This window comes from Sorex fumeus, unplaced genomic scaffold, assembly GCF_029834395.1.
Source record: "Sorex fumeus unplaced genomic scaffold, SorFum_2.1 ptg000072l, whole genome shotgun sequence".
Taxonomy (NCBI): domain Eukaryota; kingdom Metazoa; phylum Chordata; class Mammalia; order Eulipotyphla; family Soricidae; genus Sorex; species Sorex fumeus.
In genome coordinates, this window is record NW_026606129.1 from 49,655,132 (window position 1) to 49,679,781 (window position 24,650).

General features: G+C 53.7%; 2 protein-coding genes across 2 annotated transcripts; both read right to left on the reverse strand.

Moving 5' to 3' along the window:
* Nucleotides 1-4,985: 4,985 nt before the first annotated feature.
* NCKIPSD (NCK interacting protein with SH3 domain) lies at nucleotides 4,986-14,576 on the reverse strand. Its single transcript, XM_056129064.1, has 13 exons — nucleotides 14,294-14,576; nucleotides 11,890-11,999; nucleotides 11,501-11,702; nucleotides 11,284-11,374; nucleotides 10,614-11,104; nucleotides 9,514-9,684; nucleotides 9,317-9,403; nucleotides 9,096-9,234; nucleotides 8,933-9,013; nucleotides 8,717-8,845; nucleotides 8,523-8,615; nucleotides 8,228-8,400; nucleotides 4,986-5,871 (listed from the first exon to the last, which is right to left on the reverse strand). The coding sequence occupies exons 1-13, from the start codon at nucleotides 14,462-14,464 to the stop codon at nucleotides 5,668-5,670; spliced, it is 2,142 nt and encodes a 713-aa protein (XP_055985039.1). The 5' UTR covers nucleotides 14,465-14,576; the 3' UTR covers nucleotides 4,986-5,667.
* Nucleotides 14,577-15,802: 1,226 nt separating this feature from the next.
* Nucleotides 15,803-24,423, reverse strand: IP6K2 (inositol hexakisphosphate kinase 2). Its single transcript, XM_056129452.1, has 5 exons — nucleotides 24,092-24,423; nucleotides 22,015-22,237; nucleotides 21,016-21,191; nucleotides 17,053-17,228; nucleotides 15,803-16,566 (listed from the first exon to the last, which is right to left on the reverse strand). Exons 1-5 carry the CDS (start codon nucleotides 24,291-24,293, stop codon nucleotides 16,066-16,068), a joined length of 1,278 nt encoding a protein of 425 aa, XP_055985427.1. The 5' UTR covers nucleotides 24,294-24,423; the 3' UTR covers nucleotides 15,803-16,065.
* Nucleotides 24,424-24,650: the final 227 nt, after the last annotated feature.

Below are 24,650 nucleotides of genomic sequence, written 5' to 3' on the forward strand. Positions count from 1 at the left end.
TCCTTCTGTGGTAACTGCTCCCTGAGGGCCTCCTCATCCTCTCCTAAACTCTTCTCTCTGCCCTACACCTCTGTGGTGGCTTCTAATGCCCCCTGTAAAGACTGAAAAACCAAGTACTGATAATAGTTCCCCCAAGTCCAGCCTGGCCCAGACACTCCAAAACATGGCAAAGATCCCTCCCTCCATATTATTCATCCTTGGTCTTGCCTCATCGGTTTCAAGCCAGAGAGTCTACACAGGGCCCAGAACCTGGACTTGAGGATGCTGTGGAATAGATAGAAAACAGGGCAGGAGACCAGAAGGCAAAGAAACAACGGACAGAAACTGACCTCTACGCCTTGACCTCTTGTCATCTTTATCTCTCCACCCTGTTTTGCCCTCTTCCTCTAGCCAGAGGAATCTTGCTGGGAGGGACATATAATAAAATACCTGGCCAACCCACCTATCTTCCTTCCCTGTGAACAGTTCCTTAATTTCACCAAAGTCTCACCAAGGAATCTATCATTCCTCCCCTCTTCAACTCCACACTGTTGCTCTTAGCTTTTTTTTTTTTTTTACCATACTAGTGCTCAGGACTTACTACTCCGTGAGGCGGGGCTCCTGTGAGTTTCTCCTCCCCAACGCCCCACGTGTCATTGGGCGTTGCTCAATGGGATCAGGGATCATTCCTGGCAGGGAAGTGCTGGGGATTGAACCCTGGTTGGCCACATTTATGGCAAATGCCCTACCCACTGTACGATCTCTGACGCCAACACTAGCCTTATAGAATTTAATGAGCAACAACTCTCCTGCACTCACTGTTCTTATACAAACTTGCTCACTCCATTTAATATAGACTATTTGAGGGGCTGGACAGTACAGGGTCTAAGGTGCTTACCTTACATGCCAGCAACCACAGTTTGAATCCCTAGCACTATATATGATTCTCCAAGCACTGCCAGGCATTGCTCCTGTGGCAGGAATAGTTTCTGAACACTGCTGGATGTGGCCCCCAACATTGTGATTGTGTGTGTGTGTGTGTGTGTGTGTGTGTGTGTTTGTTTGTACTGAGGGCTGGAAAGAAAGTACAGGGGTAAAGGTACTTGCCAAACATGCAGCTGACCAGTACTGCATGGTCCCCTGATCATAGAAGGAATGAGCCCTGAGCATAGAACCAGGAGTTGCCCTTGAGCACCACCAAATTTGGTCCGAAACCCAAAATAAGTAAATTTTAAATTAAATAAAATAGACTTTTCCCCCTCCCTTCTGGAGCATTTGGCATTGCTCGAGAGAAATATGCACGGATGACTACGAGCCTCAGTATTATTTTGGAGTGCCTAGCCAGTTACAATAAGGTATGAAAAGAAGGCATGAGGATTAGAAAGGAAAAAATAATAGGCAACAAGATTGTGTCTATAAAAAATATAAACTAACTTAAAGGTAAGTTATTTAGAATGAGTTAAGCAGTCACCGGGCACAAAGTCAATATACAAAACTCAATATTTTAGGGGCCAGAACAATAGTACAGTGGGTAGGGCATTTGCCCTATACGTGGCTCAGGAGTTCAATCCCTGGCACTTCTGAGCCCTGCCAGGGGTGATTCCTGAGCAGAGAGCCAGGAATAAGCCCTGAGTACTGCTGGGTTTGGCCTCTCACCCCCCCCCCCCCCAAAATGAACTGTAAATTCTACATGTTAAAAACAGTCGGACAAATTATTGTTTTGGGGCCATACCCAGCAGTGCATAGGGGTCACTCCTGGTGGTGGTGTCAAGGATTGAACCCAGAGCTCCTGCATACAAAGTACACACTAAAAAAAAAAATCCTAGTAGATAACTATGTATATATTTATGTATATATGTGTATGTGTGTGTAAATTTACAAACTAGATTCTAAAAATGTATCAGGGTCAAAAATACAATGACTGGGGGCCAGAGTGATAGTACAGTGGATAGCGGAGTTGCCTTGCATGCAGCCAACCGAGGTTTGATCCCTAACATTTCATATGGTCCTCTGAGCCTACCAGCAGTAATTTCTGAGTATAGAGCCAGGAATAATCCCTGAACACTAAAACCAGAAAAAAATAAAAGGATTACAAAGGACAGTGTTGGAGAGATAGAAAAGTAATTAAAGAAAAAAACAAAAAACGGGGCTGTAGTGATAGTACAGTGGGCAGGGCATTTGCTTTGTATGTGTCCGACCTGGGTTTGATCCCCCGCATTCCATATGATCCCTCAAGCACTGCCAGGAGTAATTCCTGAGTGCAGACCCAGGAGTAACCCCTGAGCATCACTGGGTGTGACCCAAAAAGCAAAAAATAAATAAAACAAAATAAAAAAATGAGACATTGTAAAATATAACCCGAACATCACCCTGCATATATACAACAGATTAATAAAATATAGATAACCCAAAGTGATAGTACAGTGGGTAGTAGGGTGTTTGCCTTACATTTGGCCAAACCACAGTCAATTCCTGAACCCTGTATAGTTAGTCCCTTAATGCATCAGGAGTGATCCCTGAGCTCAGAGTCAGGAGTAAGACTTGAGGACTGCTGGGCGTGGTCCCCAAACAAAAACAAACAAGATATTAATAAACCACTGAAAAGATGTTCAAAATTTTTTGTCATCTGGGAAATGTTAATTTAAAAGTAAATACTTGTAATGGGCCAGAGTGGGTACAGTGGGTAGGGCACTTGCCTTGCACACGGCTGACCTGGGCTCAATCCCTGGCATCCCATAAAGTTCCCTGAACCTATCAGGAGTAATGCCTGAGTGCAGAGCCAGGAGTACCCCTGAGGAGTAAGCTCTGAGCATTGCCAGGTGTGGGCCTAAAACAAAGAAACAAAAAGCGCCATAAATGGAAATTATTACTGGGACCAGAGAGAGAACTCAATCTAAGGTACGCCAGAGGCCCAGGTGCTAGTGGTTCTGCATGGTTCCCCAAACACACCAGGAGCTACCTACTGAGCTTTGAGTAGCTTTGAGCACTGTCCAAACACCCAAACCCAACTAAAAACCACTACTTACGCTATGAGAATGACCGAAAATATCAATACTGCATCTGGGAAAAAGGTATGGAAAAATTAGAACTCTCACAGTTCCTGACCGGAAAGTCCTCTGGCTAATTATTCTCTCTGCAGCTGCAAGTTGTTACCTTGAAGTAATCACAGAGGTGTTTGCTCTGAGATTCCTGGGGGGTCTGAGCCCTCCCTAAGACCAGATTCGATGCCTGGGGCAGCTTTATTACCTTTGCCAGCAGGGGCTTCAGCATCTGTGTAAATATGTTGAGGGCCTCGTGGCCGGTCCTGCAAAAGCAGTTGGGAGCATCTGCCTCCCTTACCAAGGGGCCACACTTGGGCACAGCGCCCAGCAGTGGGACAGATGGCATGGCTCCGCCTGCACTTCCATGAGGTCACTTGTGTGCATCCTAACAGGGAACAGAGCAAGGCACAGGCTCTGTCACCTGTTCCTGCTGTAGTTTCCCAGTGCTTTTCCTTTTTCTGTTGGCAGGTGGGCGTTTGGCCATACCCTGCAGCGCTCAGTGGGTATTCCTGGCTTTGTGCTCAGGAGTCAATCTTGGTGGTGCTTGGGGATATACAAGGATGGGAAGGAAACTTGGAATTGGAAGCACACAAGGCAAGTACCTTCATCCTTTCCCGTCTCTCTACCCACAATCTCTGCTTTTCACTGAGCTCTGAAGTCTCAGAAGAGCTCCCAGCCTTTGGCACTCCGAGAAAGAAGTAATAACTGGAAATCGTCACTGATTCTAGCTAGAAAAGAGGAAGCAGAACGTTACACTTGTGACATGGCAGTGATAAGTGTGCCTCACAGAAAGGGCTGTTTTGGTCACTTCTGCTGGGAGCCTGTGGGCGTCACCTTCAGGGCATGTCCCCATGGGCTACTCTGCTTTGTTCCCATGAGTCCCTATTATGGGTGTTCCCACCTCAAGCTCCTGAAGGTTGCTCCTGGCCTCTGCACTTCTTACTGCTTTACTTTTGTTACTGTCTCCCAAGCAGTGTTCAGGGACCACTCCCAGCCATACTTGGCTGAATTAGTAGTTCACACTAGAGATTGAGGATTTGGTGGTGCCTGGCTCCTGCAGGACAAGGGATGACCAGAGCAACGCAGCGGTGCTTGAGAGCTCAGGGACTACACCCTGTGGCGCTGGAGAGTATGTGGCGCTGGGGTTCAAACTTGGGTTTGACTGTTGTGATATCATCCCAAGCCTGCCTTAACCTCTGGGAAAGTAACAGCCCACTTGCTTCAGAACCCCACTGAGAAAAGAAAATTGTGACCAGAAGTCACAGTACCAATGACCAGATGTGTAGAATCACCAGATAAGAACTATCTTGGGTAAACACATAGGAACTTAACTGAAGGCACTTGCCTTGCAGGCAGCTAACCCTTGTACAATCCCTAGCACTGCATACGGTCCCCCGAGCAGTGCAAGGAGTGACCCCCGAGAACCACCAGGTGTACCCTGTAAAAACAACCCTGAAGGGGCAAGTGGAACTGCTTCTCACCAGCATCTGCCCGTGGCTTCCTGACTCTCTTCCCAATGACCATGAGAGCCTTTGCTAACTCGGAGGCGTACAGGAAAAATAAGTTTCTGCTGAACATCAACCCCTACTTCCCATCCAACAGTAAACCTAGCCACATAATTTTAAAGATAATTTTTGCTCTACTGTCATTAACAACTGCTGACAGGAGCTTCCTGGCCCGAAGACCAATGGGAACAGAGTTGGGCAGGGGACACTTCTGGTGAGGACAGGTCTGTAGGTGCCCGTTTCCAGAAAGAGAGCAGAGGCGTTTATGGCAGAAAGATTGGGCTAGAGCCTGGAGGGGCACTTGTTGCTGTGGTGTGGACCCAGCCAGGAGGAAGAGTCAGGGAGGAGAGGTAGGTGCGGGGCACAGGGGACAGTGCCTTGCAGGGACGGTCTTACCTCTGCAGGCTGCAGTTGGAGTGCCCAGCCCCTGCCCCCTTGGGTCAGAAGGGAAGCCTGTTCCTAGAGGTCCATCATTTATTTCCAAAGGAGAGTCACAGCACATAGGAAAATACACATGGCTTTTCGGTCTAGGTTTTTACAGAGAAAATAGATTCTGTTGTCGGCTCTCTGAGTGTCCTTCCTCCCTTCTGTGGGGCTCCAGGAAAGCTGGCCTGGACCCAAGCCTCTGCTCCCTGGGCAGTAGCTGGGCCAAGGCCCCTGGGGGTGGGAGCAAGGGACAGCAGCCCCCCCCCCGGGGTGGGGCACACGCGAGCAGCACTCACTGTGAAGCTAAGGCAAAGAACAGAGCTGGCGGGAGGGCCCCCCACCCCCACCCCAAGGCCAGGGCTCGCTGAGGCCCAGACACATGCCGGGCCAAGGGGCGGGGCGGAAGGACTCAAGTGTGCACGGTGGAACGCAAGGAAGGGGGCATGCTAAAGACACAGTCCACCGGGAGATGGCGGGGTTTTTGGCTCACACACTCCCCCTGCCCCAGTATAGCTCCCAGAGCATGGTCCCCAAATCTGCACTTGGCCCCTCACATTAGTGCTCCCTCCCATGTGTGTCGTGGGGAGGGGTTCTGCTTCTAGTTCCTTCCACCACCACCTCCCCTTACACTGTCAGTGCAAAATCCTCTCGGGGGCCAAGCCTCCGGGTCCCCTGCACCCTCCCCAGGGCTGCAGGGAGGAGAGCACAGGAGGGTGCTAGCTGGGGGCCTCTCCCAGCACCGGAAACTCCTTGCACATCTCTCGGACAATCATGCGGTCCATCTGGCACTGGGGCGAGGTGTCCTCCTCTGCCAGGATGCGCCTCAGCGTGGCCTGCAGGTCCGGGAGCCTGTGACGGTGCTGCAGGTAGGGTGTGGAGCGGACCACGGCATGCATCAGGGAGAGGTACTCCATGCGCAGCTGTGGGGAGAGCAGGTAGGCTCATGGCAGTCATGGGGAGCCTTGGGCTGGAGGCCAGCGCACGCCAGTGAGGACTGTACCCCCCCTCTCCCAGAAAGGACCCGGAACAGCACCAGTCTTAGATGGCTGCCGAGGGAGGGAGAGAATGAATCATCATAGCCAGCGACAGACTATCCAACTACCCGGGGTGGGGCCTGTGGAGTCCTGGCTCAGAGGCATCTCGTGCTGGTGCTGCCACCTGCTGTGAGCTGCAAGCCGTCGCTGCCCACTCTTGCAAGCCCTCACTGCCCACCGCATCCGCTCCTGATGGTCCACTTCCGCTCAGCTTCTGGCAGGCCCCCGCACTGGGCTCACCTGGGCTTTCCTGGGAGCCCTGGGGAATGTCACGCCATATTCTTCCTAACGGTATTTTATCTTCTGGTCTTTGGACCACAATGAATACTGCTCAAGGTTTATTCCTGGTGTGCCCAGGGATCACTCCTGGTGGGCTCCGGAGACCTTATGGGGTGCTGGGGACTGAATCTGGGTCAGCCATGTGCAAGATAATGCCTTACCTGCTGGGCTATCTCTCCAGCTCTGTTCTTTTTGTTTTGCAGGTAGGGGTTACTGGCAGATACTTTTCGCACAGTGCTTGGGGACCATGCAGTACTATGGATCAAATCTGGAGGTCCCACATGCAAAGCATATTATCCAACCCTTTGAACCAGTTTTTCAGACACTTCCTCATTTTTTTTTTTAAGGTAACATTCAATGATGCACAGAGGTAACTAACTCCTGACTTTGCACTAAAGAATCATTCCTGGGGCTGGGGCACAGCAGGTAGAGCGTTTGCCTTGCACGGGGCCAGCCCGGGTTCGATTCCCAGCATCCCCGAGCACCGCCAGGAGTAATTCCTGAGTGCAGAGCCAGGAGTAACCCCTGAGCATCACCGGGTGTGACCCAAAAAGCTATAAATAAATAATTCTTAAAAGAAAAAGAAAAAGAATCACTCCTAGCAGTGTTGGGGGACCATATGGGATGCTGGGGATCAAAATTGGATCAGCAGCATGCAAGTGCTCTACTCACTGTACTATCACTCCGGCCCATCTTTCTCATCTTCTTCAACTCAACCAAGAGCACTACTATCCAGGCTGGGGAAGGTGCTCAGTGGCAGAGTGTATGCCCCACATGTAGGAGGGCCTGGGTTTCACACTCAGCACCAAATAAACAACAGCAAAGAACACTGCTGTCCATCCAGTTGTTCTGGTCAAAAGTGCAGGGGTTGAGGGCCTGGAGAGATAGTACTGTGGGTAGAGTACTTGTTTTGCATGCAGCCAACCCCGGTTCAACCCCTGACACCCCATATAGTACCCCAAGCCTGCCACGAGTGATCCCAGAACACAACTGGGTGTGACCCCCAAACAAAAACCAAAGTGCAGGGGTTGGGCCATGGGTGTGGCCCAATTACTCCATAGGTAGAGCAGTTGCTTCAATTCCTGGCACTGCACGGTCCCCTGCATAACCCCCAGGCAAGGTACAGCCCCCACGCCCCAGGGCAGAAATACTGACTTCTGTCCCTCTGTTCCGAGCAGCTGGTCCTCATCTTATTTTCTCCACAGGCCCTGCTTTATTTCCAATACCCTTCCCCCTCCTCTTCTCTGGTTTAAACATCTCCAGCAACCTTTCCCATCGGAGAGGCTGCTCCTTACCCTCAGGGACCCCCAACCTACCGACTGACCCCAGGGTTTTTCCTCCTCTGATCAATATCACTGGAGCGATAGCACAGAGGATAGGGCCTTTGCCTTGCATGCTGCTGACTCAGGTTCGATTCCTCTGTCCCTCTCGGAGAGCCCGGCAAGCTACCGAGAGTATCCCACTTGCACAGCAGAGCCTGGCAAGCTCCCCTTGGCGTATCTGATATGCCAAAAATTGTAACAACAAGTCTCACAATGGAGACATTACTGGTGCCCGCTCAAGCAAATCGATGAACAACGGGAGGACAGTGTTACAGTGCTGACCAATTCTGGAGCCTCAGGTAGTGTCCCCTGCACACTGCCTGCCGGGCCAGACCACACCTGAGCCCCAGCTGTGGGCTCTGCTGAGGCCTCTGCTGTTACTCAGGTCACGTCCCTTCTTAGTCTCTAAGGCCAGAATTGGACGGGGGTTCACCCACTTCCTGTCACCTCACCTGCTCCTTCCACGCCAGGGTTCTCCACTCCAGCTTGCCTCACGCCAGCACAGCACTGCATGGTTTCCGGGCAGCGTCCCGCACTTACCCGGCTGCTGCAGCAGCCCTGTCTCAGGCTTCCAGAGAATTGGGGGTCTGGTACCCTCCCCCCGCCCCATTCCCCATGTCGCCTCCATTCCTACACGGCACCTTGTCTCCAGGGGACAGGTCCGCAATGTGCCGCACGACGATGTCGATGAGAGCCATCATGTCGGTTTGGTAGAAGATGGAGGCGGTGGCGGGGCTGGCGAACACATCCTGCAGGAACTTGAGGACGGAGTGAGGTGGCTGCGGCTCGTGCTTGAAGATGCGCACGGGGTCATCTAGGCGGTAGGGAGAAGCGGGTCGGGATGGGGTCTTCGTGCAGGTGCGGGGGCCACCCGAGGGCATCACAGGACCGCCACTGGAGGCAGGTGGGGGGCCACCCAGGCCTCACGGTCCTCACCCCCTCTGTTCACAAGCAGCAGCAGTTTCTCGGAGAAGACCCTGACGTTGGCGTGTTTGCTCAGGGCGGTCATGACGACATTCTGGTCAGGGGCTGAGAAAGGACATGGGTGTAGGTGAGCAGGGAACCTACCGCACACCCCCTCCCCGACCCTCCCCTGCGAGCCCTCCGGCCTTCTCGGGCCTCACGCCTACCTGGCAGGTGCAGGTTGAGGGCCAGAAGCAGGTTCATGCAGAGATCCGGCAGCTGCTCCGTGGTGTCCAGGGGCAGCCCGTCCTCGACTATGCTCAGCAGGAACTGGGCGAAGGGTGTGCCCAGGTGCTCTGAGAGAGGCCACATGGGAGGCTGCAGCCCTGCCCCTCCTCCCCAGGCCCCGAGTCTCCCCGAGAGGGCCTCGGGCGGCTCCTTACCGTAGTGTGCGTAGGGCACCGCCTCCCCCATGGAGAACACCATGGCAAGGATGAGCGCTGAGTAACAGAGCTTCTGGTGGTCTGCAGGGAGCAGTCAGACCGCCAATTCAGAGCCTGTCTGGACAGTGGGCACCCCCATGCCCCCGCCTCGCCCTCGCCTCACCCTGCGTGTCCGTCTGCATGTCCCGCGCCAGCTCCACGGGCAGCACGGACGACACCAGCGTGGAGATGATGGCCGCGTCCAGCCCGCACATAGCCCCGAAACACTTGAGGAGCAGCAGCCGCAGGGACGCCCGGTGCTCCTGGCAGGGCCACCCGTGAGCTTGGGGCCCGGCATCCTCGCCCCTGCCGCCCCCTCGGCGCTGCCCTCTGCCTCCCACTCACCATTTGGTAATAGGCCACCAAAGCCAGCACAGACTCGAACTCGTTCCTCTTGCACATTTTCTTGCAAACTTCAGGGTCTGCATCGGTCTGTGGGAGACAGGGCAGGCATGAGCTGCGGGGCCACATGGGCTCAGGGGCCCTGTGCAGAGGGGAGGGAGCACCCGGGGTGGGGGGGATGCCGTGGGCCCCTGCCATACCAGAATGTGCAGCAGTTCCTCCAGGTAGCAGCGGATGACGCTCTCGTCCTCGTACAGGGCCCAGCTGCGCTGCTGGGCGTCGTCCTTGTGGCGGGCCAGGTCAGTGAAGATCACCTCCAGCCGCTGCTGGTCATGGCACACCTGCCCCGAGGGCAGGGCGCTGCTCAGGTCCTGAAAGTGAGGGCAAGTCGGGGCTCAGCACACTCGGTCCAGCTGCCCCCACATGGCCCTACACCCCAACCGCAATTGTGGGTCTGCGGTTTGCGCCCCAGGCAGGGACAGGCAAGTCCCCCACCCCTTCATTAAGGAACCCCAATCCTTGTCCAACCTGAACCAGAGGGGACCAGAACCCTATGCTCTCCCCCAAAGGAAGTGCCCCCTTAGCAGAGCCTTCAACATCCTGGGGCCCAGTCCCACCCTGCACCCCCATCTTTACAGCCCCTCAGGCAGCCTCTGCCAGACACACTGGTGGGTCACCTCTGACAAATGCCCCATTCCCAGACCCAGAGAGGCACGCTGCACAGGCCCAGGACCCCCACTGCCCAGACCTGACTCACAACACACCCTCCCATTCTACATGAAGTTGTGCCAGGCCTGTCACCCAGTCACCTCCCATGCACCCCGAGAACCCAGCCACCAGCAGGGCCTATCCTACCCCGCAAACAACCCAGTGACCACTGCTGCCCACGCCAAACCAGAGCTGTGGGTGAGAAAGGCAGAGGCAGGGAACTTGGGTCCTTCAAACCCTAGTCCCTGACCAGAGTCCCAACCCACTGTGGGTGGCGCAAGGGAGCCCGCTGGCCTGCTGCCACCGCAAGCCAACACCGAGGCCCCCCTGCCCTCACTGACACTCCTTCCATCTCACCACACAACCCCTGGTGCCCAGCTCTCTGGCCTGGTTCCCCTGCCTGCAGGGAGCCCTGGGCCAGGAAGAGTCTCTGCTGGGAGGTCTGCACACAGCCCCCTTTCTCCTCAGAGGTCAGCTCCAGCACCCAGCAAGTACCTGTCTGCGAGACAGACCAGAGCTGCACGAGGATGGGGCGAGGGTGGGGGGGCAGCCCGAGGACGGGGAGGCGCGTGGCCCTGCTGCCCACCCTCACCTTGCCCTCTACCAGCGAGAGGAGGACTTGCTCCATGACTGGGGAGCTGGCTGGCACGGAGGCCTGGATGTGCCCCACCACAACACCGATGGCCACGCGGCAGAGCTCATGGCTGAGGCCAGTGTTTCTCCGCACAAGCTCCATCAGCTCTGCGCCGATGGTCTTGGGCACGGCTGTCTCAGCCGGCGCCTGCTCCTCTGTGGCCTCCTCGGGACTCGGCTCAGACTCGGCCTCCGGCTCTTTGGGGGCTGTGGAGGCTTCTTCTGCCGCTGCCTCTTCGGCAGGGGGCTCTGGGTCAGGTTCCTTTGATGCTGGAGCTTGGGACACGGTGGTGTGGGCGCCTCGACGAGGCACGGGCGGGGGTGTGGGCGAGCAGCTGGAGCCTGACTCGGACGAGCTGCAGCCCGTGTAGAGGGTGTCCAGGGTCGTGCTGCTGACTGATGAGCCGCTGCAGAGGGAGCTGCCCCCTGAGGGCGTGACGTGGCGGCCTCCTGCGGGCAGGGCAGAGGCTATGCCCCCAGTAGTCGGGATACCCTTCCCTTCACGGCCAGGCCCCACTTTTCAGCACGGAGGCCAGAACCCCCTACTGCCCCAACATGCCTGCTGCCCGCCCCCTGCCTGGAGCCCCGCCTCCCAGCAAGGACCCCCCGTTTCCCGCTCCCTATCTTACCACTTCCTGAGACCATCAGGGCCTCACGGTCTCGGCGTTTCACGGGTGGGGGTGGGGTGGTGGGCGCTGCCCGGCGAGGCTGTGGCGGGATCTGGGGGGACAAGCTGCCTTCTGAGGTGCCAGCCTTCCCAGGGTCCGAGCTCCCAGCATAGGCCCGGCTGACTCTGGGGGCCCCCCAAAGTTTTCAGTCTTCCCTCCTCCCTCTTCTCCCCTCTACCTGGTAGAGCCCACCATCCGGCCCAAGGTACTCGGAACTGGGCAGGCTGTGTTGTCTCTCGAACCCTGTTCGACAGACCCCGTTGGGCTGCCTGGCGGCGTCCAGGTGGTGGTCACTGGTGGATGAGGGCAGAGCTGCTGGGTTGGTGGCAGCGGCTGGTCCTCTGCGGGACAAGGTCTCCTTCCGGTGGTGGATCAGCTTCCTGAGGGCGGGATGGCAGGGTGACAGTGAGCAGGGAGAGGGACACCTTACAGCTCCCAAGGGCTTCAGGTACTGGCCCTCCCCCTCTCTGTACTCCAGCAACCCCCAGCCCTGCCCGCCACTCAGCCCCAGGCATCACAGGAGCCCCCCCTACCCCATGTCTCTGGCTGGACCCCAGAGACACTCACTGGAGGACCCCTCGCTGCTCCAGGCTGTACTTGCCCCCATCCCGCATGGCTGCATTGTGCACAGCCTCGATGGCCCGGTCAATGGCTTGGAGAACATCGTGGTCCAGGCCCTGGGAGACAGAGGAGGGACATCAGCCTGCTCAGGCCTGGACGAAAGCTGGGGCCGAGATTAGTTGCCTGGTCGCTGCCTGCAGCGCAGTGCAGGGCCTGGAGGCTGAGGGCTGAACATAGCCATGAAACAGGCTTCTCAGAGGAGGCACCCATGCAGCTGCCTCACAGATCGGGGCCCTCCTCAGGATCCCATGCCAGTAGAAACCGAGGCCCTCAGCTAACGCGTCTCTGAAAATCAGGGGTGTAGAGCAGAAACACCACAGGAAGCCTGCGTCCAGGGCCGGGTGGGCACAGCCGATCTTGGCGGGGTTCAGCGTCCAGATGGAGATGCCAAGCAGGGAGCCTGACATATGTGGAAGGCTCAGCAGTCCCTGTGCACCCGCCGACCCTTCCCGGAACCGAGGATGGACTGGGGAATGGCTCTGTCCTCCCTCAGCATCTGCAGGCCCAGGAAGCTGATGCTGAGCTGGGCTGGGCTGGACAGATCTTCTCTTCTCTCCCTGCTGCCTGCATCCCTCAGCCTCCCCAAGCTATGTCTGAGGAGTCCTCCAGGCCCAGAAGATTCCTGGGAAGCAGCAGTTGGGTTCTGCGTCTGTGGCAAAGGATGGCGCAGAGAGGGCGGCCTGGCCCCTGCCCCAGATTCTGCGGCGCCATCCCCCAAGGCTCTGGGGTCCAATCTCAGCCTGAGTAGCACGGGTGGGGCGTAGGGGGTGGCAGCTGTGGGACCAGCCACCCCCATCCCGCCCCACTGCTGGCACACATGGCCCATCAGGCTACGCAGAAGCCTCAGAACTGAGGTGACGTCACTCCAAAACAGGTTTGCAACGCTTCCCTGACAAGGACGGACAGATGGACGCCCACGTCAGTGAAAACCTCTAGGTAGCACGGGGAGCGCCTGAGTCGGGAGCCAGACAGGGTGAGAGGAGAAAGATTCAGAGTGAGAAGGACGCGGGGGAGGGGAGGGGGGACCACGCAGACAGAAATGGGAGAACCAGAGCAGGAATGCGCGTCAGAGGAAGCACACACGTGGAGGAGGGTGAGACACAGAGGAGGACTGGCAGGGATCCGCCGAGAGGGCAACAGCAACCCACCCAGACCCCAGAGCCCTGGCAAAAGGAGGGGCTCCCAGGCAGGGGGCCGGAGGAAGAAGCAGGACTTGCCTCACAGGCTGCCAACAAGACCCCCAGGAGTCAGATTTGAGGTGCTCACTCCCACCTCACCAGCCCTGGTGGGGGCCATGGACCACTTCTGCTGTGACCAGACGACACCTCCACATTTACCCTGTTATTTCTGTCCTGAACTGGGTAGAGGCAAGATGTTTCTGGAAAGACCTGGGCCAAGGATGGGGCGGGGGCATGTGGCACAGGCCAGCAGGCTCCAGACCCTCCCTCCCCAGGGTCAGAACAGACCAGCTGGAGCCTGGCACCCCAGCCCCCACAGCAGGGCTATTCTTGGGGAGCAGGCACTGGTACTGCAGCTCCTCTGCTAGGGAAGGGCCAGAGCGAGAGGGGCCGGAGGCCTCAGTTTCTACAACAGGAGCAGCCCCTGACTCTGGAGATGGGGGGGCACAGTATCCCTCACTTTAGAGAAAGGAAGTCTGCAAAGTCGAGGCCTGAGGCTTGGGAGAGGAGGTGGGGAGGGCAGTGCCAGGGAGTGCCAGCAGAGGCGGGCAGCCTTGGGTCTAAAAAGGGGAGCCAGGAATGCAGCAGTACCATCCTAGCTGGCCTGTGTGAGGCCCAGGGTTTAATCCCTAATGCCGCCCCAAAGAGTGTGTGTGGGGGTCGCTTAGTAAGAGCTGAGGGGGTGACTGAGATACTGATCAGGAAAGTGGGTGGTTATGGCTCCAGGGTCCGCAGGGGGAGGGGAGGGCGTGGAGGATGGTTAGAAACAGGTGGTGGACATGGCGGCTGGGGTTCGGGGAGGCCTAAGGTCTGTTAGCGACGGGGACTTGGGGGTGCGAGTACCAGTCAGAATGCGGGGCACTGCTCTCAGGGCTGACTTTTGGATTCCATTCAGAAGAGGCTTTAGATTTGTGATCCCAAGAAGTCTCAATCCCAGAGTTCATCTTCTGCTAAGTCTGGAAGCCTCTGGCTGTCAAGGGCTGGCGTTTCGGCGAGGGTGTTGGCTCCGGGGAACCCCGTGCGTGCGCTGGAGGGTCTGGGGCGGTGTGTCGGGGGTGGAGGGGGGATCCTGTTCTCAAGCTCTCCATCTGATGAAGGCCCCGACAGGCCTGGCCCGGGGTGGGCCCGGCGGCCCTGGAGCGGGGCGCGGGGCCGGGGAGGGGCACACTCACCTGCAGGCGGTGCAGGTAGGCGGGCGGCACGTAGCCGGTCTCCCCGCTGCGCGCCCGCGCCGCCAGCCACCAGTGCGTGCTGCTGCGCTCCAGCACCAGGAAGGTCTCGCCCGCGGCGAACGCCAGCGCGTTGGGCTCCGCCGAGCGGAAGGCGTACAGCGCGCGGTACATGGGGCCGGGCCGGGCCGCGCAGAGCCGGGGAGGCGGCGGGGGCTGCGGAACCAGGACGCCAGGCCCGGGAGCGCCGCGCCTCGCTCGCCCCGCCCCGCCCCGTGACACACGGCGCGTGCGCGCACGCACTCGCCCGCCGCAGCCCCGCCCCGGGCGCGCCGCCCACGCGCGGGGGGCTGCGGCGCCCCCTGGCGGTCGCAAGGGGCGCGGCACTGGTGGGAGGTCGCCGCTTTTCGTCCTGGGAATTTCTCCTGCTTCATCCAGATCTAGCCCTGACCTCCTCCTCCGCTCCTCCCGCTCGGCCCTCCAGTCACTTTTCCTTTGGGACCCCGGGTCTACAGCCTGTCCTGTTTCCCGAAGGAGCACTGCGCGCGCAGCCCAGCTGCTCAGCCTTTGCCCTTCACTCCTGCTACCTAGTTGAATCTCCTTGTTTGACATTTGATGTCACCTGCGATGTGGGTGTGTGTGAGTGGCGCGCGGAGGGGTTGGGGGGAGGGCAAAGGGGGAGAGGTCCCCTTTGTGTCTCCCCTAGGACATAGGACCTGTCTTCACCAAATCCCCAAATCCCGGCTTCAGTGGTGGAGCAAGTGAGACAAACAAGAGAGCTGGGCGTGGGTCCAGTGAACAGTTGACCTGATTTGGACACAGTGAATTTAGGCACAGGAATCCTTGAAGAGGTGCTGAGGAATTCAGGAGCAGGATGGAGCTTCTGAAACTAGGAATCCAGACCCTGCCTTATTGGCCCTTATCTGTACCTTTTCCCCTTGCACGGGCAGTTCAAATCTCTGGGTCACACACCTTGCTCCCCCCAAACCAGACTAACAGCTCTTTATAAGCTGCCCTGCCCAGAACTGCATGAAAGATGAGGATGGCATGCATGGGTGCAGTCAGGTCCAGGGCTGTGTTAGTAGCAGTAAGAGGTGCAGTGGCAGAGGTACCCTCCAGAATACCTCCTCAGTGAGCCTTCCCCTCCTGCAACAATTTGCCACTGAGGTCAGGACTGAGTCAGTCTCATCTCACTAACCCAAATCAGTGGTTACCTGGGGTTCCAGTACTGGATCCCCAGTTGCTGCCAGTGGCACAGGAGCTGGACTCAAGGTTTTGGCATACTTGCTGCCCAACTTTGGCTTAAGCTGCAAGGAAGAGTCGTGTCAGATGTAGTTCTTTGTACTCTTTGTCCCAACTTTTCCAACCCCGAGGTCTAGACAGATTTTTGGGCCCATAGGTGGTGATGGTGGCGAGCACATAATTGGGTGAGTGTGGAGGTTACTGTCCATGAGAGATAGCTAAGGAACAAGGACTGCTTCCACCCCTGGCAAGAATGACAGCAACACTCTGTACAATTAACAAAAAGATCTGTATTAGAACATTTACACTCAGGGAAGAGGTATCTGCATCATCAAATGTGGAATGTTGAAGAAATAGTTAAAATAAATAGACTCCGAGCGCAGTTAGGGCTGGCTCAGGCTGGGACTCAAGAGGCCTCTGGCTGTCAGCTCCAGGCTGCAGGGGCCGCCTGGCCATACTGGCCTCCTTCCCGACGCAGCGCAGCTGTGACTGGGACACAGAGAGTCTCTCAGGTGCTGGTGCAGCCAGCACGTTCACTCTCCACTTTCCTCACTGATCTCTGTGACAATGTCTATCAGGCTCTGGAGCCCAAAGATGTAGCCAGCATCCTGGCCCTCATGTACCACGCGGTCCTCGCCATAGAGCCTGCATGTGGTGTGTGCAAAATCGATCATGCGCACGTCCACCGAGCTGGCACCCAGGGGTTTGTAGGCATAGGCAGCGGCAGACTCATCAGCTGACTCCTCTGACAGGTCCTCTAAGTCCTCAGCATCTGAGTCCAGGGACATCTCCGGCAGCTCCTTGCCATCATAGATGACCAGCAGGGAACTTGAGTAGAAGCGGTAGGACTCCTGTCGCTCCAACACTGCCTTGAGCTCAGCCAGCTTCTTAAGCACAGGGCCCAGGAGTTCACGGCGCAGGTACCGCCCGTTGTGGAAGAACTGGAAAAGCGCCTCCTTGAAGCCTTGTACGGACAGCTTCCGTCCATGGTACTTGTTCATGAACATGAGCTGCCCGCTGCCTGCCTGATACACCTGTGGGAAGTCAAGTGGGTCAGATGGTCAGAGCCATCTCAGAGCCGGGCCTGGGGGGAGCACCAACGAGATATGACTGCACTCTCCCATCAACACCCAATCAAAAAGCAAGCCCCATGGCTTTGGTTCTGTCCCCAGTCCCTGCTGAGTACATGGGTCAGTGGAGAGAGGTCTAATCTTGCCTTCCCACCTCTCCAATCCTCCCCTCCCCAGTTCACAAACTGAACTAAGCCAGCCAGGCCAGTCCCAGGATCAAATCACAGTGGACGCAGGCAAATCTGGAATCTTGTTGGTGCTGAAGGGCCCAAACTGAGAAACACTAGTGGGACCATGTGGTGCCATGGATCAAAACCAGGGTCTACACACAAGCTCTGCACATGCCTATTACTAAAGCCACAGCCCTGGTCCCAAATTGGGAATCCTTTGAAACAAAACAGCAGTATGCCTAAGTTGGGGAGTGGCAGGTAGGCCCAGCACCCTGCTCACCTGCATGCCACACACGCGCACACCGATGACCGCAGAGGTGCTCTGCTGGCATTTGCGGATCTGGTTGGCTGCCTTCTCCTCAGAAGCATCATCACCATGCTGGCGCGTCCCCATCTTGAGGTCCAGGACACAAGGCACCTCATAGCGGGAAGTTAGGTTCTCCAGTAAGATAAATTCTGAGTGGTTAAGGACATCCTTCTCAAGAGGAGTACTGTCTGCACACAGTGGCCCCAAGAAGTCTAAATCCACAGAGAAGATGCTCAGTCCTGATCTCTCCCAAAAGAGTGGAGAGCCCAAGTTTGAGCAGGAGGCACTTCCAGGGGCTGGAGAGATAGTACAGCAGGTAAGGCGCTTGCCTTGCATGTGACCAACCCAGGTTCGATCCCTGGCCCATCTATATACTTCCCCAAGTACCACAGGTGTGATTCCTGAGTGCAGAGTCAGGAGTAAGCTCTGAGCATTGCCAGGTGTGACTCAAAAACCAATTAATAAAGGGCACCTTCCATTCTTAGCAGGGAACTGTCATGAGAACAGCCTGGGTCCAGACTTAACACAGACCTGGGCTCCCCCCAGCCCGACACATGCTGATTCCTCAACTCAAAAAATTGTGAAACCAGCATCTTATAGTATACTTTCCTGATCACTAAAATAAGTCCAGGAAATCCTACAGCCTTAAATCTGAAACAAGAAAACTCAGAAAAATGGGCTTGAGCAATAATAGAATAGGTAGGATGTTTTCTTTGCACAGGCTGAATGGGTTTTATACCTGCCATCTCATATGGTTCCCTGAGCCCACCAGGAGTGATCCTGCAGAGCCAGAAGTGAGCCCTGAGCACCTCTGAGTGCAGCCCAATAAAAGAAAAAAAAAAGAAAAAAAAAAAGACAACTCAGGATGAACACATGCAAATTTCTTTTAAAAAACTAAACCAAAAATATTTCCCTGATATGTACAACGAGAAGTTCTAGGGAAAAAAATGACCCGATCTCCAAAGAATCCCCTAGTGCTCAGACCAGAACAGGAATCAGTAAACAATGCCCCAATACTCACTGCTAAATACCAATAAGCCCTGAAATGTGTCTTAATTTTGCTGTGTTCTCAAATGCTTAAGATTAAAAAATACAGAGATCAAGATATAGTGTGGCAGTACAGCATCTGCCTCCCATGTGTGAGAGGCCCTAGGTTCAATCTCTGGTACCACCAAAAACCAAAAAGAAAAAAAAAGTGAAATTCAAACTGACCATATAAAGGTTTATTTTATTGGAATACAATTACGTGCATTGATTTATATTTTTGTATTATTGCTTTACAATGGCAGAACTGTGTCAGTGTAAGGCTTGCAAGGTTAAAACATGTGTTATTTAGCCCTAAACTGAAAAACCTTGCATCTGCTTAAGAGAAATGAGTACAATCAAATCTAGTAGGAAACACCCTTGACCCTGAACCACTGTCTTTCATTTCCTGTGTGCCTTTGGAACACTAACTCAAGGCCTCACGTTCTGGGTAAAACATGCATCGTATCATTGAGATCACCTCCACACCATCATTTCATACAAAAAGATTAGCTATCACGGATTACTGTGTCAAAATAACTCAGAAGCCTATTTTAAAAGGCTCCTCATTGGCCAAATGTGGGACAACTTGAGCATCAAAAGAGAACTGCAATGGCTTAAAATATGTCATATAGTTGTTTAAATTTATGAATTCATAATGATGCAAAAAAAAAAAATCACAAGTCAACTAAGAGATAATACAGCAGGCAGGGCCCTTGCCTTGCATGGGGCTGACAAGTTCAATTTCCCCAGAACCCCCCTATGGTCCCCAAAGCCCCACTAGGAGTGATCTCTGAGCTCAAAGCTAGGAGTAAAGTCCCTGAGCACTGTCAGGTGTGGCCCAGAAACAAAACAAAAGAGAAATTTCCAAGAGGAAAAAATGGGGAGTTTAAAAGAACTGAAATAGAGCCAAAAGTAGTACATAAGGCTAGAGTGCATGCTTTGCACATGCATGCTGGAGGCGCAGGCTTGATCTCTGGCAATGCATGGTCCCCTCAAGTGCCTCTGGGAATGACCCTAGAGCACCGAGTCAGGAGTAGCTCCTGAGCACCACAAAGTGTGGACACATTCCCCACCCCCACAGCAAAGCAACTAAATACGACATTTAATCTTAGTCAAAAGGCTCAGAAGCTGGAGCAACAGCACAGCAGGCGTTTGACTTGCACACAGCCAACCCGGTTTCGATTCCCAGCATCCCATATGGTCCTTCAAGCATAGCCAAGAGTAATTCCTGAGTGCAGAGCTAGGGTGTGACCCATTAAAGCAAAAAAACAAAACAACAACAGCCACAAAAAAAAAAAAATAAAAACAAAAACAAAAAAAACCCAAAAGGCTCAGAAGCAAAGAAACTAAAGAAAATAAACTGAGTAAACTCCAAACACTATGAAATGTATCACTCTCCTCAAAAAAACAAAACAAAACAAAACACCCAAAACACGGGCTGGAGTGATAGTACAGAGGGTAGGGTGTTTGCCTTGCATACAATCAACATGGGTTCAATCCCTGGCATCACCTATGGTTCCCTGAGCACCGCCAGGAGTGACTTCTGAGTGTGAGGCAGGAGTTATCCCTGAGCATCGCTGGGTATAAGCCTAAACCCCCATTTCATCCTGCAAAAACCCACTTCAGCCAAATATAACATGTGAGCTTCATTTTGGATCTCCACTCAAACACATTTATGAGACAACGTAGAAAATGTGAAACAAACTACAGGTTTAGTAGTGAGAAATTACAGTTCACATTTGAAGAGTACTAATGGTGTTGGGAGGTGGGAGGGCCCTATAGTTCAGGCAGGTCTTATCTGGTAGTGCCCAGGGGCTATTCTTTATTTTGTGCTCAAAGGATCACTCAGAGGACCTTGAGAGTTGTCAGGATTATATCAGGGTTGGCCACAAAACAAGCACCTTACTTCTTGTGCTATCTCTCTGGCCCATTACAAATGGTATTTATGCTTCAAGTTATTCTTATAATTTAGTGATACAAGCAGAGATAGATGTACAGGGATTTAAAAAAAAGTATCTGAGAACTGCTTCAAAGAGCATGAATGGGGAATCCTGGGTATATATACAGTCATGAAATGATTCTAAGTGCTTAACTGCAGAAAATAGGTCACTGGTACACAGATTTTTGTTTGTGTTTTTGCTATATCCAGTGACGTTCAGGTGTTACTCTGGCGCTACACTCAGGAATTACTCGTGGTGCGCGTGTGTGTTATGTGTCCTCCTTAAAGGGCAAGAGAGACAGCTCAAAAGAATGCACAGACCAGCATTTGATTCCTGGCACTACCTGGTCACCTGAATACATCCAGGATGGCCTGGGCCTCCTGAGCAGTGCTTAGAAGACCTCGATCAAAAGACAAAAATAAAACATTTCCTCAATAAATAAAAGAAACTGCTCAATTCTAAGTAATTTTCCAGTAAATTAAAAAAAAATCAATAAAGCACAACTTAAAGGGTTAAGAGGGCTGCAGAACCCTAGGTTTTCTGTATGTGCCAGTCCAACAAAGTAGGACTGAGAGGCAGGTGCTCTGCTGAGCCCACCGGTGGTAGAAGTGTGAAAGCATGAATCAGCTCCTCGAACTCCAGGCTAAATAAAGGCTTCTTGATGAAAGCATGAATCAACTCCTCGAACTCCAGGCTAAAAAAAGGCTTCTTGATGCAGGCTGGTCTCCCAATGAGTTGCTTCTCACCCCAGAGGTCCATCAGTTTCCCTTTTCTACCCACCACCTCTGCTTCTAAACAAGTGCTGAGCTCAGAGGAAAAGGCTATTTACCCACGTTTATTACTTTTATTATACAGGAGATCCTGGCACAACCATGACCACGAAACCCACTGTTCCTCTTCAAACTCCAAAGGCCTCCTCTCACTTACCTTTTCTCCCCAAGACCAACACACCCTTATGAACAAAGGATACTGTACTGGTTCCGATGCTTGGCATTCTCCTTCATTCTCTGTAACTGTTGTTGGTGACACTTCATACTCCAAGGGTTATAATGTTTAAGCTGGGAACTTACATTACCCTTTTTCTCTACACTGTAGTATAAAACTTCAGATTTCTTCAGCCACTCAAATTCTTCTTCTAACTTATGGCTATAAAAAGACAAGGAGCCAATGAATCTCAATCCTTGTCAAAATTCAGGGAGAAAGAGTCACGAGGAGACTTGAAAGAGTACAGCAAGTGTGAGTTCTTGATATTGAGATGGTTTCATTGTACACATGGGACAGTTCAAATTAGTACATCTTATTACACATATATATAGTCAGTATACCTCAAAAAAAATTTCAAAAACAAAGCAAGGGGCCAGCTACCGGTGAACAGTGAGGAAGGAGACCTAAGATGCAAAAGCAACTTCCACTTCCATTCTTATTCCCTAAGGCAGTCTTCAACAACCTTTTCTAGTGAGTGCCACCCCTGGGACCCCGGACTTCCAGGATCCCTGACTCCAGGATCTGGGAAATTCAGAACTGAAGTGCCATGGGAATAGTCAACCTACTCAGCTACACAATTTATACATCAAGTTATATAGATTTTCTATGTATACATGCTATGACAAGGCATGGCATTTGAAAGGCCCTGCCTAGGTTGCTCCCAAGCAATCATGTTTTCCCTCTCAGCATGCAACCTGAGGGGACAAGGATGGCTCCCTGGCAGAGGGCCCGGCACAGGGCATCTGAAGGAAGAATGAGTGACTTAAACCTCTTTTACAGCTGTCATTTCATGTGTTAAAATGGCATGAACTAATCCCCAACTCAATTAAGGTGAAGCTGCTCATGTGGGACTGGCCACGGATGGACAAAGCAGCCATTACTTGGTCCACTAGCTCCAAGCTCCAAGGGGCTTGGGCTAAAACCATTACTTCCCAAACACCTCCCCAGCCCCAGAGTCAAGGGATCCCTCTCCGTTCATACCCACCTCTTCAGCTTCTCCTCTTTCCGGTGCTGCCGCACCCAGTCCTTGGGGGCCTTTTCTGTTTCTAGGACGTGATGTTTTTTGTTCGTCCACCTCAGGAGCTTACTTTTTGGTTCACAGTCTGAATTGTCTACACTATCCACAGTTCCATGGTCCCCTTTTAACGGATATGCTATTAAACACAAGTTCCTGTCTTCATCTTCCTCAAAGCGCACAGAGACCACACCTGGAAGGGGGGTGAGTAGCAGAGAGAACTTTTAATTTGACAAAGCAGATGTGTCATAAATAACATGATTGTAACATTTGTTGTTTTCTTACCCTGTTCCTTAGTCTCTATGTTGCCACAGGCCCCAAACTCATCTGCAAACCTAACAAATATCAAAACAGCTAGAAAAGATGACACCATACAAGACAAGCGATTAGGGAGCAAACATGGCTGAGAGTCTTCCTCTCGGATGCACTCAACAAGGCAAGAGCCAAAGAATTACAAGACACATTTTTCCATCATTGAAAATGTTTATTTGTATGTAACTCTTCTAATCCTGAGAGATGCAAAAACATTTGCTCTTTTTTGGATCTTGTGGGGATTTTTAATACCCTAAATGCAGGAACTCTGACAGCCTGGAGGCTGGCTTGCTTTAAAGCAGAGCCTAGACACAGGGGGAACACATGTTTGCCTGAGGCGTATGACGCATCCAAGGGTAGGGGAAGACTGGGCAAGCGAAACAAAATAAAGAAGCAAACAAAACAAACCACACAGCACAACAGACACCTAAGCACAATGGCTTCCTGCAGCGCCCCCATGTGGGTGGACACTGGAACCTTTGTCCTTCTCAAATGTGTTACACTTTATTGGTCTTTGCAGTCTCATGTCACAAAGGAAAATGAACACAAGGCAAATAGGGCTGGGCCCGGAGAACAGACGCGATGGCCTTGAAAGCAGTGCACCCCTTCAAGGATCTAGCACCTGTTCTGTGCAATCACAGTCTTTGAGGAGGGGGCGGTCAGGTGGGAACGTTTCAGCAGGTACCGACGAGCGCCTTATAAGCGACTGGCTGAACACCTTTCCTCCCAGGCCTCTCCGGCCAAGGATCACTCAATTTGCTCAGTCCTTGCTGCCCGCCCGCTTGCTCGCCGCAGGGGAATGCGTGCTCAGAGAGAGACGACACTTCTGAGATGGACCCGGGCTCTGGGAATTCAGGGGACCACACTTCCCTGTGGTCACGGGGGAAATAACCAAGGGCAAAAAGGGGGCAGGGGCGGCCTGCTAACAAAGAGCCTTTGGCTTTGTCCTGGAAAAAAAACAACAGAGAAGGACCAAGTGAGGGCCCCCCAACACCCCCATCCCCACCACAACACACATGCATCTTCAGAGCAGAGAGAGGTGCCCGGTGCATTATCTTCCAAGAGCCTGTTCCAACAGTCCCAGCAGAAACTAAGTTGTTCACGAGTCTTTTAATGGGTTCTTCCTAGATTTATAAAGAACCTTCCCCCCCGGACCATACCATGTTGGTGGCTACTGCTACCTCCACCCAAATGCATCATAAAAAGGGGGGGGGGAAAACCACCCCGTGTAAATCAAAGGGTTGCTTTAACACAGCCATTTCGGGGACATTTGGTACCAGCAAAGGGCTTCTGGTAATCAGCACAGCCTCCCACTCCTACATTCCATCTGACTCAACCCTGCTCCCAGCCTACCGAATCACCCGGACTTCTGGGTCCTGAAGAACAAAAACCAGGCGGCATATATTCGGGGTAAAATTCTCCCAAGTCTTCCCCCACTGTCCCCTGCCATGGGGGACTATGGGTTACTGTAATCAAGAGATACCCGAACATAAAACACAACTGCACGTCCATCAAAAATAAAACTCTATAAACAAATCCACAAAACAAAACAGAATTGAGCAATCTTACCAGGGCTTGAAAACTGAGGGTGTGAGGTGCTGGGCGGAGGGCCAAGAGGAGAAGAAGGGGGAGGGAAAACACAATAAAGGGAAGGGGGGACAGCTCCCTAGATGGCTTCCATGCCTGGCACCTCCTCGCCAGGCACTGGCGACCCCTATGGCAGCTGGGGGCTCACCTTTGTACTGAGGTGTGAATTTGCGCATCTCAGCTGGGAGGGTCTCGTAGAACTGGTGCTCCCTCGGGACCAGGGGCTTGCACAGGGTCGTCTCGTTGAAGCGGAGTACGCAGGAGTGTCCCCCAACTTGGTGGACAAAGGGCTCCAAGAGGACACCCTTGGTGCGGGGCTCCACATCCATGGCCCTGAAGGCTGGGCTCATCCTCCAGGCACAGGCAATAGGGAGAAGGGGGAGGCGGCAGGATCCAGCAGCCAGCGCGTCCTCCGTTTGTCGTGTCTATATGTGAGTCTGTCCGGGCCTTGGCTCCTCCGGTTGCACGGACCAGTATGCTCTGTGGGAAGCACAAACAGTGACAGGGGAGTTGGAAAGGGCATAGGAATGCCTTCCAGCAGCGAGGCTTCCTCCTCCAAAGACAAACAGCCTGAGCTGCGGCAGGCCCGCCCAGGCTGCCCTCTCCAGCCCCGCCTCCTCCCACGGAAGCACAAACAGCCAGAGCTCCCCAGGGTGGGCAGGACAGATGGGACAGGCAGGGGCTGGCTCCAGAGCCCTTCAACAATA

What these genes read in the sequence shown, in the direction of transcription:
- NCKIPSD (XM_056129064.1), bottom strand. Translation starts at nt 14,464, where the DNA reads ATGTACCGCGCGCTGTACGCCTTCCGCTCGGCGGAGCCCAACGCGCTG. An exon ending in AGGAACTGCTGCACATTCTG is followed by an intron (nt 9,404 to 9,513) that starts GTATGGCAGGGG and finishes TGTCTCCCACAG; the next exon opens with ACCGATGCAGACCCTGAAGT. An exon ending in CCTCAACCTGCACCTGCCAG is followed by an intron (nt 8,616 to 8,716) that starts GTAGGCGTGAGG and finishes GTCCTTTCTCAG; the next exon opens with CCCCTGACCAGAATGTCGTC.
- IP6K2 (XM_056129452.1), bottom strand. Translation starts at nt 24,293, where the DNA reads ATGAGCCCAGCCTTCAGGGCCATGGATGTGGAGCCCCGCACCAAGGGT. An exon ending in CAAGCATCGGAACCAGTACA is followed by an intron (nt 17,229 to 21,015) that starts GTATCCTTTGTT and finishes TTAACCACTCAG; the next exon opens with AATTTATCTTACTGGAGAAC. An exon ending in TGCGCGTGTGTGGCATGCAG is followed by an intron (nt 16,567 to 17,052) that starts GTGAGCAGGGTG and finishes GACTTCCCACAG; the next exon opens with GTGTATCAGGCAGGCAGCGG.